The 18,476-nt window shown below is 45.0% G+C and overlaps 2 protein-coding genes across 2 annotated transcripts; both read left to right on the top strand.

Annotated features, from left to right (window-relative positions):
- Positions 1 to 4,748: 4,748 nt before the first annotated feature.
- Positions 4,749 to 7,218, top strand: LOC128096984 (PRAME family member 12-like). The gene is made up of 3 exons (XM_052717199.1): positions 4,749 to 5,035; positions 5,493 to 6,086; positions 6,696 to 7,218. The coding sequence occupies exons 1-3, from the start codon at positions 4,749 to 4,751 to the stop codon at positions 7,216 to 7,218; spliced, it is 1,404 nt and encodes a 467-aa protein (XP_052573159.1).
- An 8,245-nt stretch (positions 7,219 to 15,463) lies between these two features.
- On the top strand, positions 15,464 to 18,219 carry LOC128096156 (PRAME family member 12-like). The gene is made up of 3 exons (XM_052715356.1): positions 15,464 to 15,750; positions 16,184 to 16,774; positions 17,652 to 18,219. The coding sequence occupies exons 1-3, from the start codon at positions 15,464 to 15,466 to the stop codon at positions 18,217 to 18,219; spliced, it is 1,446 nt and encodes a 481-aa protein (XP_052571316.1).
- The last annotated feature ends 257 nt before the right edge of the window (positions 18,220 to 18,476 follow it).

Here is an 18,476-nt window from a genome sequence, read left to right as displayed (position 1 = left end):
CTCTTCTAGACTGTGTTAATAATCAGGGTCTGTGTTCAAATGCCACTCTGCTCACAATCACATCACTTACCAGGGATGGTTCTGTCCAGAGTGTGATTTCAAGTGTCCTTCACAGTTAGTACATTGTATGAGTTAGCAGGCATTAATCACAATGATGTGTGAGAACAGGAAGATTTATTTTTTTTAATGAAGACCAATGAAAATACAGAGTAATTAAAACCATCTTATTGCTACCTGATCCAATGAAAGGGAGTAAAATAGCTGGCTTGGCTACTCTCTTAGCAAATCAAGACAAAGCTCACAACTAAGCAGTTAACAACCACGTCTCAGGTCAGTCAGGTCTCTAGGCAAGGACTTTTTCTTCAGCCATTCTCAGTGTGTTCTCAGCACCTCCTATCTGAGTATTCTGGGATGGAATCTCCTCAGTTTCTCCAAAACCATCTTCATAGGAGAGCAGTTCAATATTGCTCAGTTCAGTTTGACATTTCTGTACCAATAATGCACCAAGCAGCCAAACAATGGGATGTAAAGAGGGGAAAACAATGTCATAAATCTTCAATGAATTTTGATGCTGGCAAGTCTTGGACCATAAAGTCCTTGATCATACTTCATGAGGTCACAGGACACCTGGACTGTGAACCTAAAACTTAGATTACTGACTGAATAGGTTACAGAGGAGAGCATTCAGGTTATTAGTCTGACGATAAATGTACAGCTATCACATTCTGGGAAGCCAGTGGTGAACCTGTTTTGACAGAGGTACATTTAGAAATGCAAAATTGCCTTTCTGATTCCACAAGACAACTGTGGCCTTGGTCCCATTTTGCTTCAAGTCAAGTTAGTCCCTGTGGAATAGATCCACTGAACACTATTTTGTTCCCAATGAATCACACAGTGTCTGAAACCATGTGTTCTGGGACCTCATGATGAAAGTCCCTCCCCCTATACTTCTGTTTCTCAGTATCCAGAAGCAGCCTTTTCCTATTTATTCCCAACACCAACAAAGTGTGCTCTCCCCGTCATAAACATAGCACCTGTAGCATTCAAGGCAGTAGCGTGTAGCAAAGACTACTGACTTGGGCTGCCTTTGGGCAGTGACTATATCCCGGAGCTCAGGACATACTTGGGTAAATTTCTCTACTAGGATATAACCCTGGCGATCATAGCACTCTAGAGGGGCGGGGTAGAGCTCTAGAATCAACTTGCTTAGATTGGCCATGCTTTGCAGAAGGTCCTTCAAAAGAGCCATAGAGAAGTCGTTTTCATAGACACAGACCCTGGTGAGCTGGGTGCACTGGCTCAGGGCAGGCAAGAGGGCACTGAGCTGAGAGTCCTTCATCTTGCAGTTCATTAAATCCAGGATCTGCAGTGTGCCTGCTATATTCTCTAGGAGAACTCGGAGATGTGTGGGACGTATCTTGGATAATGGTACACCATTGAGGACCAGGTGTTTGTGGTGACAGAGCCTCTGACACTGTGACAAGTGTTTCAGGTCTGACTGTGAGAGCTGACAAAGAGTGATGCACAAGGACTCCAAGGGGGTCTTCAGGCTTCTAGGGAAAGAACAGGAAATTAGTTCTGGCTAATGAAGGACATTAATAAGGTTGATGCTGAGACAGAAGGGACCACATATGTAAAGTCAGACTAACCTTATGCTGAAGGTCAACACTTGGGATACAACCTGTTGGTTCCTGCTCATTTAATTGTCTCCTGCGACATATACATAAGGTGGGACAGTCTCAGACCACAGATCTGTAGCTCCCTGTCCTCATTCTGTCAAACAGAACTAAACTTTGCAACAGCAGGCTGGGAGGTCACACCCAGAGAGGAACATCACAAAAAGGTTCTGGAACCATCTTGGTATGTGTCCTGCATAGCTCATCACTGTCCCTTCTCTCAATCACATCCTCTATGCCTGATTTCAGTGCTCCACCTTTGAAACTGATGAACCCTCCACCCAACATCACCCATTTCCACCTACTAAGTCTCAACCTGTGCTCATATTATCCTTCTCTCTGGGAGAGTTCGAGGCTGACTGAGGATGCAGAACAGGAACAAGCTGGTCCCTGTTCACAGAGATGTGAGTACAGAGCTCCTTAGGATCCTGTGCAGGTGTGGTTGTCTACACCTCAGGGCCTGTTAATCTGTCCAGTTCCCTCCCGTTAATGTCGCCAGGATCTCAAGGAGGAATATCCAGAGCACACTCACTCGGTCTGACCCACCCAATGGACCAGCTTTCAAGGCAGCTCTCTAAACATCTCCTACCCCAGCTCTGACTCTGCTAAATGAATTGTCAGTTAAGAAGGAAGCAAGTCCACCCTTAGATACTGTAATGAGTCCTTCATTCTAAAATCCACAGTGTCACACACACCCCAGGGGACAACTAATGCTGAAGCAAAGATATCACCTCTCCTTTATTGTGGGGTACAGAGGACAGCCTTACCCATCTCACCAGATTTAATTGCACTTTCAGAGTTACTTAATGAAAAAAGTTTCCACCTAAAAAAAGAACTGATTGCTTCACTCCAGATCCACTGCCTGTGTTTTCTCGTGCATACAGACAGGGCCGTGATATAAATTCTCAAGCACCACAAGCTTTTCTCTTCCCAGTTCCCTGTTCTCACTCACTGTTCAGCCAATGATACAGGACCACCACAGTACTGGAGTCCAGAGATCATCAACATCTTGTCAAACAGAAAGTTCCCAGCCCTTTTTTTTGACAGTTTCTCTGTGTAGCTCTGACTATCCTGGTCTTTCCTCAATAGACCAGGCTGACCTTGAACTCAGAGCTCCTCCAGCCTTTGCCTCCTGAGAGCTGGGATTAAAGGTATGTGTCATCACCTAGCTCCAGTCAATTAGTATCTGTGACAGCAGATGCTTGCTACAGACTCCATCTCAGATTATGAATCCAGACAGACTCATGATTTTGACAAGGACTCAGGCCTCTTGATTATGGTGTTTTTAGGTTTATGTGGTCTGTCTGATAGAAACAGATTAGCTTAGAGCTGACTCATAATCAGAACCACATAGAACAAACATAATCTTCCATAATCTTATTTCACAGGCAGATTCTGAGGTAGAGGGATTACAGAGAGTTCCGTCTGCTAAGGCTACAGAGTAAATTTCAGGTAGGCATAAACTATAGTGAGACCCTCTCTGAAAAGAAACTCCAAAATCATCAAACAAATCTTAGAACTCAGAGTTTGTGGGGAGGTACCAGAGAGGATCCCCTGGCCTTGACAATAGCCTGGGATCTTTCTCTTTCCTACATTGAGACATGATTCAATCAATCTACATAATGCAAAATTCTAAATAGGATCAACAGGATAGAGACGGAATCCACCAATCAGACTGCAGCTTGTGGTTGGGAGGTGGGACTACAAAGAGGAGGTGAGAGTGGGAAGTCCTATAAAAGGGTCAGAGGAGCCAGAGAAGAAAGTCAGAGTCCTGGAGCCTGAGTCACTCCCTGGCCTTGCTGGGAACAGGAGAGCCACCACAGCCAGCCTCTGGTAAGTAACCCACCTCCATCAAGACACCCCATCCCCCAGCCTAGTCAGTGCCCATGGGTGCCATTAGGTCTAAGATAGGACAGGGGGTTCTCATTTCAGGCTCTTGAGAGGAGCAGGTTCAGGACATTGGCGTAAACACCTTCGTTGGTTTGGGGAGGTCTTCATCTGGATATGTAATGTTGTCAGTTAGCCAATATGTTGTTTGTATGTGTTTCTGTTCCCGGCCTACCCTGTTGTCAGGCTGGCCTTCCACTGGCCAACTCTACTAGAGTAACTAGCATGGACCACCATAGCAGATTCAGATCAAGGTTTATTTGTATTTAGTGTTTGAGACAGTGTTTCACTTTGCAGCTAAGGTATCCTCGAACTTCTTCTAATTCTCCTGCTTCAGTTTCCCAAATGGCTAAACTTTTGGTGTTATCTCCTGAGATATCTTTGATAACCTTTTTGTTTACATCTATTTGAATTGTTTTTTTTTTTTTTCTTTGAGACAGGGTTTCTCGGTGTAACAGTTCTGGCTCTCCTGGAAGTTGTAGACCAGGCTGGGCTCCAACTCACTGAGATCTGTCTGCCTCTGCCTCCCAAGTGCTGAGATTAAAGGCATGCCCAGCAACAAATTTTTTTTGTTTTTGCTTTTGTTTTTGAAGACAGGCTTTCTCTGTGTTGTTTTGGCGCCTGTCCTGGACCTCACTCTGTAGCCCAGGCTGGCCTCAAACTCACAGAGATCCGCCTGGCTCTGCCTCCCGAGTGCTGGGATTAAAGGCGTGTGCCACCACCGCCCAGCCAATTTTTTTCTAAGTCACATTCTCCTATAGTGCAGGATAATCTGGAACTCAACAAATAGTTTGTGGCCCACCCTTTTCCAGATGTTCTGCATGAGGTTACATAGCTTTATCTCTTCTGGAATTTTATGCTCTTTGCACACTAACTGCAGCTGGGGCTGTGCAAGCAGACAGTTCACTTCCTCAGACTCTAAATGCTGCACATGGCTCAGCTTACAGGTTCCAGGCTAACCCTTACAAGTGGGAATGGGATGGAAGTGTGCGGTGGCTCTGGGGAATGTGTGATCACGTGGGTAATTCTGAGTTTTGATAGCAGCAAATAGTTAGTGGCATAAGGTGTGACTGTGTCCTTGAGTGATTCCTTTAATGGGGGAGAAGGGCTTCCTAAGCCTTAGCCTGACAATATGTTCTTTCCTGGAGATCTCTTCAAGATTCTGGACCCTGAGGATCTACAAAGATGAGTGACCTGGCCCAAGACACATCCTTGCAGCAGGCAGTGCAGTGGCTGCTGAAGGATGAGGCCTTGGCCATCTCTGCCCTGGAGTACCTGCCCACGGAGTTCTTCCCGCCACTGTTCAAGGAGGCCTTCACTGGCAGACAGACCAACCTTGTGAGGGCAATGGTGGCAGCCTGGCCCTTTCACCGCCTCTCCATGGGGGCCCTGCCGACCATCTCACACATGGAGACTTTGAAGGCTGTGCTGGATGCCCTGGACTTTCTGATGACCCAGAAGGTGCGCCCCAGGTAGGCAAGACCCTTCTAATGGTCCTGGAGGTTCAGTCAGGGGACAACTGGAGTGTGGAAGAGTGTGGTCACATGTGTATCTGAGGTTTCTCACTGCACCAGTGTGGAGGACTGTGGAGGTCTCAGCTCTTGCAGAGGGTACAAAAAAGGCTGTCAGGTGTGGAGGGCAGCTTAGTTCTGATACAGCCACAGAGGAGTGGGCCAAGACCTGGGCCTCAAGACAAAATGGGATCAGTCAGGACTCAAGGGGAACACGGTAGAGGGCAATAAAGCAGAGCTAAAGATGCCAGTGAGGCCGAGAGCCCTTCCTGGGACCTGAGGCCGTGGGCTGGATGCCCAGTGCCGGAAACACAGCAACCTATCAGACAGCAGAGTAGGGAAAGTGAGAGTTGAGATGTCAAGAACAGCGGACTATGTGGGGTCTGATCCGAGCTCTGATTTCTGCCTGTTTTCCCAGGAGGTGGAAACTCCAAGAGCTTGACTTGCAGAAAGTGCACCAGGACTTCTGGGATGAAAAGACTGGAGGCATAGATGTCAGCTACACCTCCTGGGTTCTCAGTCAGAAGGAAACTGCAGAGGAGCAGGAGCCAGAGTGTGGGGTGAAGCAGCCCTTGAGGGTGGTGGTTGATTTTGACCTCTGTGGGGAGCATCTCAAGGAAACTGACAAATACTTGTTGAAGTGGGCCAAGCAAAGAAAAGGCTCAGTGCAACTGTGCTGTAGGGAGCTGAAGATCAGAGCATCACACGTCTACACTGTCATAGGGATCCTGAACACTTTAGACAGAGACCGTGTCCAGGAGTTGGAACTGATTTCCTGGTGGCCACAGGGATGCCAGGCCTGGTTTGCACATTGCCTGGGACAGCTGGGAAATCTTTGCAAACTCCCTCTCCTGGGAACCCACCAGACTGCTTTAAGTGGTAACTGTGCCCTCCCAGACATGAAGAAGTGTGTCATCGAGTCTGTTCCTCAGTTCCCCAACCTGGACTGTCTCCAGCATCTCTATATGAATGGCATTTACTTTCTGAAAGACAACCTGGAAACGGTGCTAAGGTAAGATGGGAAGCTGTTTTGCAGACCAGAGCAAAACCTTTCTCTGTGCTCTGCAGATTATAGAGGGCCATTAATATCTGCCTGGCACACTGGATCCAACAGGGCTGGAGACTCTGGGAGGGAGTGGCAGCCTGCCTCTGTCTCAGTGTGGTGCCTTGGTAGAGGCTGAGTAGCTGTGGAAATTCTCGCACTAGGGTGGAGTGTGAGGCTGGGGTGACATAGCATGAAGAGGGATCGACTCTGCTGCTGATGCAGGCATCCAGATGCTCTGCAGAGACATCCCATGTGTGTAACTAGGTCTTGACTGGTTTGTGTGTGCTCTGTAGCGCTCAGGGGGCCAGTACTGGAGTTTTCTGCTTTAGTAACGGACTGTCAGTGCGCATGTACTGAACCAGTCCATCCATGGTGTTCACTCATCTTGGTGTTCAGCAAGCACTGTGACTCGAGTGAGAAGACATTGACAGCATCCTGATGTGCGTGTCTGTCATGTGTCACACTGAACTTGAACAATACTAACCTGTCCATCTCCGTGTTAACCCTATCACTAACACTCTCCAACTAACACTCTCCAACTCCATTTGCCAGAACTCATCTCTTATCTCTACCTAGGTGCCTGAGGACCCCCTTGGAGACCCTGTCCATCACTCACGTCCAGCTCTCGCAGGCAGACTTGAATCATCTACCCCTGAGTCTGAACCTACATCAGCTCACACACCTGAACCTCAGCAGTGTGATATTGTCCTGTTTAAGTACTGGGCCCCTCCGTCTTCTTCTGGAGAGAGTTGCAGCCACTCTGAAGACCCTGGAATTGGAAGGCTGTAGGATGAAGGTTTCTCAGCTCAGTGTCATCCTGCCTGTCTTAAGCCAGTGCACCCAGCTCACTAAGATCAACTTTCTTGACAATGACATATCCATGGCTGTCCTTCAGGACCTTTTCCACCACACAGCAAATCTGAGCGAGCTGCTCCTGGAGATGTACCCTGCCCCTTTGGAGAGCTATGATGACACGGGTCGTGTTCTCAAGGATAGATTTGCCCAGCATTGTTCTGAGCTCATGGATATTCTCAGGGCCATAAGGCAGGCCAAGTCTGTCTACTTTGCTGCTGGTGCCTGTTTTGTGTATTATAACTAGAGACCAGATTTATCTATGTGGGCAGATGGAGCAGGATTGCTTCTGGGAACTGGGAGGTGAAGTCCAAAGGATGAGTGTCTCATCAAACAGACACAGAACATTATGGGAGAGGGGGGATTAGGAATATGATGTACCAGTTCATTTATTTGTAAGGGGAAAGTTGACATGGAGAACAATGTGACCATGGGGACAAGTGACTTAAGAGTTAAATAAAATTTGGTTCTTCTAAAAAAAAAAAAAGCTTCTAGTAGTACATGCTAATGAAGTGGTTGCCCCTGAGTGGTAGGGCTTTGATTTAACTGTCAGACCCTGAGAAGCTGGATGGTCACCATCTGAGGTCCTTCTTGGCCACTATTCTTGTCACCATTTTTAAGGTCTTGAGATCCCTTCTCTGTGAAGGGAATGGCACGGAACTTTCTGATCAGTGAGAGTGTGCCCCAAGAACTCATGGCCTCAAAATACACTGGAACCAATGATGATGAGCAAGTGAGACCTTGACACTATCTAAACACATTGCAATAAATCTAAAATTTGACATAAAAACTCTAGTAATCTACAAAAACTCATGAATAGTAAAACAACTTGTTGCTGAATGATGAATGAGTCAAAGGATAAAGGAAGGAAGAAGGAAAGGAAGAAGGAAAGGGAGAGTGAATTTCCTGGAACCAAAGGGAAATTAGAATACACTACATGACATCTGGGACACATTGAAAGGAAACCTATGAGGGAAATTTAAAGCCCTACGAGCCTAAAACAAAAACCTGAAAAGCACGAATAAATAGTTGAATGATTCAACTAAAAATTGTGGAAATAAGAACAGACCAAATCCAAACCTAGTGGGCAGCAGGAGGTAAGAAAAACCACAGTAGAAACTAATAAAATAGAGTGAGGCCTGGTGGTGCATACCTTCAATCCCAGCAGGAGGAGGCAGAAGCCTGACTTCTGAGTTCTAGGCCATTCTGGTCTACAGAATGAGTTCCAAGATAACGGGGGCTATACAGAGAAGCCCTGTCTTGAAAAACAAAAACATTACTGACAACAAATATTTAATGAATAGAGACAAAGGAAATAATAGAAAGAATGAGCAATCTTTTTTGTTTTGTTTTTTGAGACAGTGTTTCTCTGTAGCCTTGGAGCCTGTGCTAGATCTCCGTCTACACACAGGTTGGCCTTGAACTCACAGACATCCTCCTGCCTCTATCTCCCCAGGGCTGGGATTAAAGGCGTGCGCAACCACCGCCAAGCACAACTGCAAATATTATGTTCATTTAAAAAAAAGTAAGATGGTTGCCGGGCGGTGGTGGCGCACGCCTTTAATCCCAGCACTCGGGAGGCAGAGCCAGGCGGATCTCTGTGAGTTCGAAGCCAGCCTGGTCTCCAAAGCGAGTTCCAGGAAAGGCGCAAAGCTACACAGAGAAACCCTGTCTCAAAAAACCAAAAAAAAAAAAAAAAAAAAAAAAGTAAGATGGAATGTAATCACCATACATTATATATGTATATGAAATTGAAGACAGTGGTGTTCTAAAATAGAAAGTTGTGTTTCTAAATAGGATCTCCTATTTAGTAAAACTAAAATAGTATTATGGGCCTATGAGGATGCTGGACTAAATTCTATCAAATTGTGCAAACAGGCAAATTGTATACAATGTGAATTATTTGTCAATAAAGATTTTATAAAATGAAAAAATAGAATAAAATAAAGAAGTCAACAATCCAAGCTGAGCAGTCGTGGCACATGCCTTTAATCCCAGCATCTGGCAGGCAGAGGCAGGTCTGGTCTACAGAGTGAGTTCTAGGACAGCCAGGGCTATATAGAGAAACCCTGCCTCAAAAAACCAAAGGGGTGGGGGAGGAAGTCATCAACCTAAACAGACCCATAACAAATGAAGAAATTGATACAGTAATAAAAATCCTTCTGGCTAAAGAACTTCCAGGGCCTGATGGATTCACAACAGAATCCAAGCAGCCATTCAAAAGAGAACTGCAGTCAATCCTTCTTAAACTATTAAAACAAAACAAAACAAAACAAAACAACAGATGGAGCATCCCTAAATTCCTTCTACAGAGCCAGCATGACTGTAATAGCAATACCAGGTAAACAGACAACAACAACAACAACAAAAAATAAGTGAATATCCTTGATGAACATAGATCCAAGTGTATTAATGCAATACTTGGAAACACAGGCATGCCTAAACAGATTATACACCATTATCATTTATCTCCAAAATGCAGAAATGGTTGAACATACACATGTCAATAAATGTCAAATAAATAAATAAATGGACTGAAAGACAAAAGTCACTTAATTATATTAATAGAAGTGGAAATCGCCTTTTAAAAAATCCAACATGCACTCGCAGCAGAGGCAGGTGGATCTATGTGAGTTCAAGGCCAGCCTGGTCTACAGAGCAAGATCTAGGAAAGGCGCAAAGCTACACAGAGAAACCCTGTCACGAAAAACGAAAAAAAAAATTGAACATGCCTTGATGATAAAAGTCCAAAAAATTAGGGGGACAGGGAAGAGAGACTTCAATACATGAAAAGCTCTATATGAGAAACCCACAGCCAATACCATGTTAAATGGAGGGAAACTTGAAGGAACTCAAGTGAAGTCAGGGAGTAGACAGGGATGTCCACTATCCCCATTCCTTTTCAATATTGTACTTGAAGGACCAGCTGGAGCCATAAGGGGAGAGAAGGAAATTAAAGGGGTACAGCTAGGGAGAGAAGCTGAGCTATACCTACTTTCAGGTGTAACACGAATTGCTAAATGGGCCTTATAATTAAGAATCCCAGAGCCAGATATTAGGGTAAATGCTGAAAGGTTAGAGAGACAAAGGAACAAGCCTCTGTCACATCCTACCTCTAGGACTCCTCAGCCTGAAAAGGCTCTAGTTCCTGTCTCCACATACCTTATATACCTTTCTCCACCCAGCCATCACTTCCTTCCTAGTGCTGGGATTAATGGCATGTGTGCTTCCAAAATACTGGGATTGCCGGGCGGTGGTGGCGCATGCCTTTAATGCCAGCACTCGGGAGGCAGAGCCAGGCGGATCTCTGTGAGTTCGAGGCCAGCCTGGACTACCAAGTGAGTTCCAGGAAAGGTGCAAAGCTACACAGAGAAACCCTGTCTCGAAAAACCAAAAAAAAAAAAAAAAAATACTGGGATTAAAGGTGTGAGATCTCATGTGCTGGGATTAAGGGTGTGTGCCACCACTGCCTGGCTCTGTTTCTCTCCTAGCCTGAGTCAATTTTATGTAGTCTAGGGTGGCTTTGAACTCACAGAGATCCAGACTGATCTCTGCTTCCCCAGTGCTAGGATTGAAGGTGTGTGCCACCACTGCCTAGCCTCTATGTTTAATCTAGTGGCTTGTTCTGTTCTCTGATCTTCAGGCAAATTTTATTAGGGTACACAGTATAACACTACAACCGGGGGTTTCTGAAGATTCATATATGTTTATTTTATGTGTATGAGTGTTTGCATGCACTCATGTGATGCATGTAATGTCAGGGCAGTCCAGGAGATCATTCTAAACCTCAGAGGTTATTGCCATTGCCCTCGGTTGCATCCCAGAACTTGAAAGTCAGAGTTATTGCTGAAGGCACCACACACTTTGGACATAGGACTGGTAAGAAGGAAGCTGGAACTGACCTGGAAGTTCTTTTTTTTTGGCCATTTCAGTTCTTTATTAGACCATAGGGGTTTTAGACAGACACAGTATCACAGCTTCATAGAGTTAAACAAATGCAACAAAAACAAAAGTAACACACCTTAAAATAATGTTCTACAATAGAGAAAGAACAAAAGAAAAAAATCCTGCATGGTTACAGGGTTTTACACAATGTTGAATACTTTGTATATTCTTGGAGGAGGTCTGACTTATTGGCATGGATTCTCCCATTAAGTTTGGTTACTGCGTTGTAACTTGGCTTTTTTTTTTAGATTAATTTATTTATCATGTATACAGAGTTCTGTCTACATGTATGACTGCAGGACAGAAGAGGGCACCGATTTCACTACAGATGGTTATGAGCCACTATGTGGTTGCTGGGAATTGAGCTTAGGAACTCCGGAAGAGAGGCAGTGCTCTTTACCTCTGAGCCATCTCTCCAGCCCATGACCTGGAAGTTCTATGGACAAAGGTGCTATTCAACCTGCTAGGGAGAAAGTCAATGAAAAGTCTTATTGGTTGTGAAGCTTATGAACCACCATAGCAGGACAAGATAATGTCAAGATAGATTTGGTGTCAAGATATGACACTCATGTCTCAGAGATGACTAACAGCTACCTAACTGGACTTCTCAAAAGGGTGGAATGTATTCCTGCTACTAGAAACCTAGCCACCTCCCTGTGTCTGGTGAGGTTGTAGACCCTAGAGGAGAAGTCACTACTGCCCCATTTCTATTCCCGTGTGTGAACCAACTGGATTCTTAGAATCCATCCTTGTATCTCTTACCCAGTATCAAAAAAGATGTTTGTTTGTTTGCTTGAAGTAGATGGAGTCCATCACAGAAATCCATACTGGTGGAAAAGGAGAGAATAAATGACAGTGGGGTGCCTATTCCCAGTTAGTACATCTAAAACCCAACCCCTACACGAAAGACTCAGGGAACAAACAGTAAGAAGGGGCAGAAAGAATGGAAGAGACTGTGGACCATGATATCCAATATAGGTAGTATCTTCTATATGGCAGAGATCTACCCCCAATGGTAACAACATGGTCACCTAAATGATTTGATTTCTAATTGAATCAATTTTCCTGATTTTTCTCTCTTTTACTAGATGAGGAAGCATGACCTTGAACTCCTGATACTATAGCCCTCTCCCCTGAATTTGAATGTGACAAACATGCACTTGTGCCCAGCAGATGTCATAAAGACCAGTCCAAGCCTAGTGCTGCCTCTCTGCTTCCATGCTGTTGGGAAAAGGAAATTCAAAAACAATTCCTACAGTTAATTACTGGTGGATGGGCCATATGTCATGGTACACGTGTAGAGGTCAGAGGAAACCTTCCAGGAGTCTGTTCTCCTTTTGTGGGTTCCAGAAATCAAACTCAGGTCTTCAGGTTGGATTTAAATGCCTTACCTACTGAGCCTACTTGGGGTTGCTTGGTAGGGGAGTTCTGAAAGACCATTGGTGCATGGAGTTTCTACTGTTTTCTTCAAGAGAGGCACCTCTGTTTTCTGTTTGGAATTTGATGCTGTTGTTTTAGTTTCTCACTGTGTGGGTCAGGTTGGCCTGAAACTCAGAGATCTTCTGCCTCAGCTTGTGGAGTGCCAAGATCAAGAGTGTACACCCTGTTTAGGATGACACAGGTGTAGTAATAAAGGTGTATTGTTTGGTTGACTTTCATCTCATCATGCTTTGCTGTTGATTTGTCACACTTTGAGACAAAGTATCCATCTTACTTTTGATGGTTCTACAGTTCTCCATTAAGCCATCTTCACAATTAAGCTTCTTGCTAATGAGGACCACAGGTTCCCACCACCCACCTCAGCCCTTTCTCATCTGCAACATGTTCCCTGGGGTGTGGTTTTGTTTTGTTTTGTTTTTTAGTTTGTTATTGTGTTTTTTGAGACAAAAGCTCACCATGTAGCATTTGGCTACCCTAAAATTCACTACAAATTCAAGTACACACAAAATAAAACCCACACTGAAACACACACATAGACACTAAAACCACACACACTAAAATATATGCATACATAAAGTGCTCATGTAAATATACACATACAAAAGAAGTCAATCTTCAAGCAATGGAATATGGACTTTCTATTTTAGTGTTTTTGATTTCACTGGATAGGTCTGATTCAATCAATCTACAGTAGAAAAAATCAATCATTAACAGGATTAAGTGGGTAGAGACTCATTGGACCAATCAGATATAAGATTTTAGTAGAGGGGTGGAACTACCTGGGGAGGGGTGAGGAGGAAACGGTATAAAATGGTCAGAGGAGGCCTAGTAGAACAGAACCTCAGAGTCCTGGAGCCTGGAGTCACTGCCTGGCCTTGCTGGGAATAGGAGCCTGTAACCAGTGTCCATATCAGGTAAGTCACTCACCTCCATCAGGCCTAGTGTGTGCTGGTCTAGCCTTATCTAACCCACAAAGCTATATTTCCAGATGCTTCCAGATTAAAATGTAATATTTTTAGATTTGGTGTAGTTTGGTTTTAATGAAAATGACCTTCACATAGGAGTTTACATGTTAGTTCCTTTAGCTCATTTGAGTTTTTTGATACAGGTCAAAATAGGCAAGACAGACCTTGAACTCTTGATCTACTGTCTCTGACCAGTTTTCTACGCTCATTCTGGAATTGGAGTTAGGATCCTCTTTGTAATTTAATTGTCTTGTAATCTCTTAAAGTATGTTCCACAGGTCATGGGTTTGCAGTTGTATGAACTGATCTTTCCTCCCTTTTTTTTTTTTTTTTTTTTTTTTTTTTTTGGTTTTTCAAGACAGGTTTTGTCTGTGTAGCTTTGTGTCTTTCCTGGATCTTGCTCTGTAGACCAGGCTGGCCTTGAACTCTCAGAGATCCGCCTGCCTCTGCCTCCCAGTGCTGGGATTAAAAGCTGTGGGCCACCACCGCCCGTCCCTGAACTTTCCTCTTAACTGTAACTTACCAACAGTCCTGTGGATGACTTGATGAACAGAAGCCATGATTCACAGCTGGTCTGGTACCAAAACTGTTGAAATGTCATTGCTTCAGCCTTGACTGTTTGACTAAACATTGTCTGAGAGTGATTTTATATATACACACACACACACATATATATGCTAGGTTGCATATGTAACAGCCATACCTTGAACCCAGAATGAAGGCCTTGAGCACAAAAGATCACATTCCAGGCTGTACTTGACTGCATGTAGAGACCTTTCCTCTACATCAAATTAAAGAAAATGAAATAGATGACCTGGAAATGTGATTTAATGGTACATCACTTGTGATCAAACCCTGCTACTAAACAACTTCTATGAAGACATTTTCAGTCATATTTTCTTTGATATCCCCCCAACTTGAACTAGCCTGAAATACACTTATTAGATTAGTCTGACCTGGAATCCTCCAAACTCTTCCTTCAAAGAGATGGGATTATAGACTCCCACTTGGTAACATTTATGCAGTGTTTTAAATGCAGAGTGCACCGGCCACGTATGGTTAAAAAAAAAATACAGCCGGATGGTGGTGTCACATGCCTTTAATCCCAGCACTCGGGAGGCAGAGGCAGGTGGATCTCTGTGAGTTCGAGGCCAGCCTGGTCTCCAAAGCCAGTACCAGGAAAGGCCCAAAGCTACACAGAGAAAGTCTGTCTTGAAAAAACCAAAAAAAAATAAAATAAAATACAATTCCAACACACCTAATGACAGGAAGAAGGAGCATGGAGAGTCGGGGCAGCCTGGGATACATAATGAGTGAAATCCATTCGGGTTTGGAAGCTTAGCCAATTCCACTCAAGCCTGCAACACAGGCTACAACATATTTTAAAGTCGAAACAACAACTTAAAAATATTGGTAGATTTTTTTTCTCATCTCCTTCTTCCTCTATAGACCCCAAGGTACCATGGGAAATCTTCATCCTTGTAGCCTCTGTACAGCTGGCTTCTCATCTAAGACTCATTTTACAGGTGTTCTCTTTCAATAACATGATTTTTAGTTGTGTTGGGGAAAGTTGCATGTTTTATATTTCAGACATGGTCTGACTGTGTGGCCTGGTCCCCATAAATTTAAAGACCTTTTACCTCTTCCCCCAAATGAGTATAATACAGCTCAGTACCACCACACCCGTCTCTAAAGCATTTAGAAGTAGTGTGGACTGACAGCATTTCACAAATTCACTTCAGGCTGTCCCAGGAAGGATCAGTTTGTTGAAAGCACAATAAGGGTTGGACAGCCAGGTGGCATCAGGACTGTATTTTCTGGAGAGCCTGGAAAGATGGTCAAGGTCATTTCCTGCAGCAAGGGTCTGGTCAGTCTGCATGCTCCCGAATAACCCTTCTACCTTTGAGTACCTGGTGGGACAATGATTAATTTGTGCCTGTGTGGGGGCTTATAAGAGATTCCACATGCTGAGAGTGATGGAAGTTTGGCTTTGACACCACCAGATGGTATAATAGAGCCAGACCAAGGACTCTGATCCTCTGGTTCCTGCAACATGTGAGAAGTAGGAATTCCCAAAACATAAGCTGAAAATGTGTCTCCTAAATGCTTGCCCAGGTTCCTCCTGAACGAAGATCTATCAGCATGAGCATCAAGAACATCCCCACACTCAAGCAGCTGGCAGTGCAGAGCCTGCTGAGCAACCAGGCCTTGGCCATCTCTGCCCTGGAGTCCATGCCCACAAATTTCTTCCCACCGCTGTTCAAGGAGGCCTTCGACTGTAGACACCTAGGACTACTGAAGGCAATGGTGGCAGCCTGGCCCTTTGTTTGCCTCCCTGTGGGGGCCCTGATGAAGACCCCCGATGTGGAGGCATTGCAAGCTGTTCTGGATGGCCTAGACATGCTGCAGTCACAGAAGGTTCGTCCCAGGTAAGCAAGGCCCAAGGAGAAGAGAAGGGTAGTCACTGAGCTAGTGGCAAATTCATGTGAGGTGAGGGAGAATGGGGTCAAAGTGGACAGAGGCTTCTGTTGTCACAACCTGAAAGTCTGTAGAACTTCTATTCAAGTTGAGAGCTAATAGAAATGGCAGTCAGGAGTGGAAGACAGCTCAGAGTCCATGAAGTCATAGTGGGAGGAGCCTTCCCCTGGCTCTCCTACAGGCATTTGATGTGAAAGAGATCCAAGTCTAGAGTCATTGAATGGAGGGAGGGAGGAAAGGTCTCCAGATGCAGTTCGTGCTAAGAGTCCTGGCCTGGCAGGTGAGAGGGGCTGTGTTGGAGCTGACAATAGTGAAGTGGGACATAAACTGTCTCTGAGTCAGTTCCTGGTTTACATTATGAAACTCCTTCCTTTTCCCTCCCAGACGGTGGAAGCTGCAAGTCCTTGACTTGAGGAATGTGCACCACGATTTCCTGGATGTGCGGACTAGAACACAGGCAAGAGCCCACTCAACAGAGACTGGGAGTGAGAAGCAAGTAGGGAGGGACCTTCCTAGATACGCGCTGAGGCCGCGTTTGAAGGTGGTCACTGACCTTAGCTTCAGGTTCCAGCTGAAAGAACACCAAACATGTTTGTTGCAGTGGGCCCAGCAGAGAAAAGGCTCTGTGCGGCTGTGCTGTCTGAGGATGACTATTTGTGCCCTCCCTGTGGAGATTATCAAGAAGGTCTTGGACATTTTCCATCCACACTATATCGAGGAATTGGAACTATTCACAAACCAGGTTCTGCCCTTCCTGGGTCACTTTGCATCTTGCCTTGGCCGTATGAGAAATCTTCGGAAATTCCGTCTAACTCAGATCTACTTGGGCACACAAAGGGTTGTAAATACTTTGACAGACACAGAGGAAACATGTGCCATCAAGTTCTTTTCTCAGTTCTCAAAACTCAACTGTCTCCAGCATTTCTCTATGAATGGAGTCTCCTTTTCCTCTGACCACATGAAACAGTTGTTCAGGTAAGGAAGGATGGAGAGCTGTTTCTGCTGTGACAGCAAACCTTTTCCCTTTGTTTCAGCATTAGTTGTCCCCTGGGGTGTGTGTGACACTGTGGATTTTAGAATGGTTTACTCATTACAGTATCTAAGGGTGGACTTGCTTCCTTTGTAACTGACCATTCATTTAGCAGAGTCAGAGCTGGGGTAGGAGATGTTTAGAGAGCTGCCTAGAAAGCAGGTCCATTGGGTGGGTCAGACCCACTGGGTGTGCTCTGGATATTCCTCCTTGAGATCCTGGCTACATTAACAGGAGGGAACTCCACAGATTAGCAGGTCCTGAGGTGTGGACAACTCACACCTGCACAGGATCCTAAGGAGCTCTGTACTCACATCTCTGTGAACAGGGACCAGCTTGTGTTGGATCCTCTGTCAGCCTCGAACTCTGCCAGAGAGAAGGATAATATGAGCACAGGTTGAGACTTAGTAGGTGGAAATGGGTGATGCTGGGGTGGGGGACCATCAGTTTCAAAGGTGGAGCACTGAAATCAGGCATAGAGGATGTGATTGAAAGGAGGGACCGTGATGAGCTATGCAGGACACATACCAAGATGGTTCCAGAACCTTTTTGTGATGGTCCTCTCTGGGTATGACCTCTCAGCCTGCTGTTGCAAAGTTTAGTTCTGTTTGACAGAGTGAGGACAGGGAGATCTGAGACTGTCCCACCTTATGTATATGGCTCAGGAGACAATTAAATAAGCAGGAACCAACAGGTTGTATCCCAAGTGTTGACCTTCAGCATAAGGCTAGTCTGACTTTACATATGTGGTCCCTTCTGTCTCAGCGTCAACCTTATTAATGTCCTTCATTAGCCAGAAATAATTTCCTGTTCCTTCCCTAGATGCCTGAAGACCCCCTTGGAGTCCTTGTGTATCACTCTTTGTCAGTTCTCACAGTCAGACCTGAAACACTTGTCACAGTGTCAGAGGCTCTGTCACCTCCAACACCTGGTCCTCAATGGTGTACCGTTATCCAAGATACGTCCCACACATATCCGAGTTCTCCTAGAGAATGTAGCAGGCACACTGCAGATCCTGGATTTAATGAACTGCAAGATGAAGGACTCTCAGCTCAGTGCCCTCTTGCCTGCCCTGAGCCAGTGCACCCAGCTCACCAGGGTTTGTTTCTATGAAAACGACTTCTCTATGGCTGTTTTGAAGGACCTTCTGCAAAGCATGGCCAATCTAAGCAAGTTGATTCTAGAGCTCTACCCCGCCCCTCTAGAGTGCTATGATCGCCAGGGTAATATCCTAGTGGAGAACTTTACCCAAGTATGCCCTGAACTCCGGGATATAGTCACTGCCCAAAGGCAGCCCAACATATTGGCCTTTGGTACACGCATCTGCAGTGAATGCCTTATACGCTGTGTTTATGAGACAGAGAGCAGACTTTGTAGGTGTTGGCAATAAATAGGAAAAGGCTGCTTCTGGATACTGAGAAATGAAAGTCTAGGGGGAGGGACTTTCATCATGAGGTCCCAGAACACATGGTTTCAGACACTGTGTGATTCATTGGGAACCAAATAGTGTTCAGTGGATCTATACCACAATGACTAACTTGACTTGAAGTAGAATGGGACTAAGGCCATAGTTGTCTTGTGGAATCAGAAAGGCAATTTTACATTTCTAAATGTACCTCTGTCAAAACAGGTTCACCACTGGCTGCT

Source organism: Peromyscus californicus, unplaced genomic scaffold (genome assembly GCF_007827085.1).
Source record: "Peromyscus californicus insignis strain IS unplaced genomic scaffold, ASM782708v3 Scaffold_5__1_contigs__length_169319896, whole genome shotgun sequence".
Taxonomy (NCBI): Eukaryota; Metazoa; Chordata; class Mammalia; order Rodentia; family Cricetidae; genus Peromyscus; species Peromyscus californicus.
Note: the sequence above shows the minus strand (reverse complement) of the source record. Positions and strands in the feature narration are given on the sequence as shown.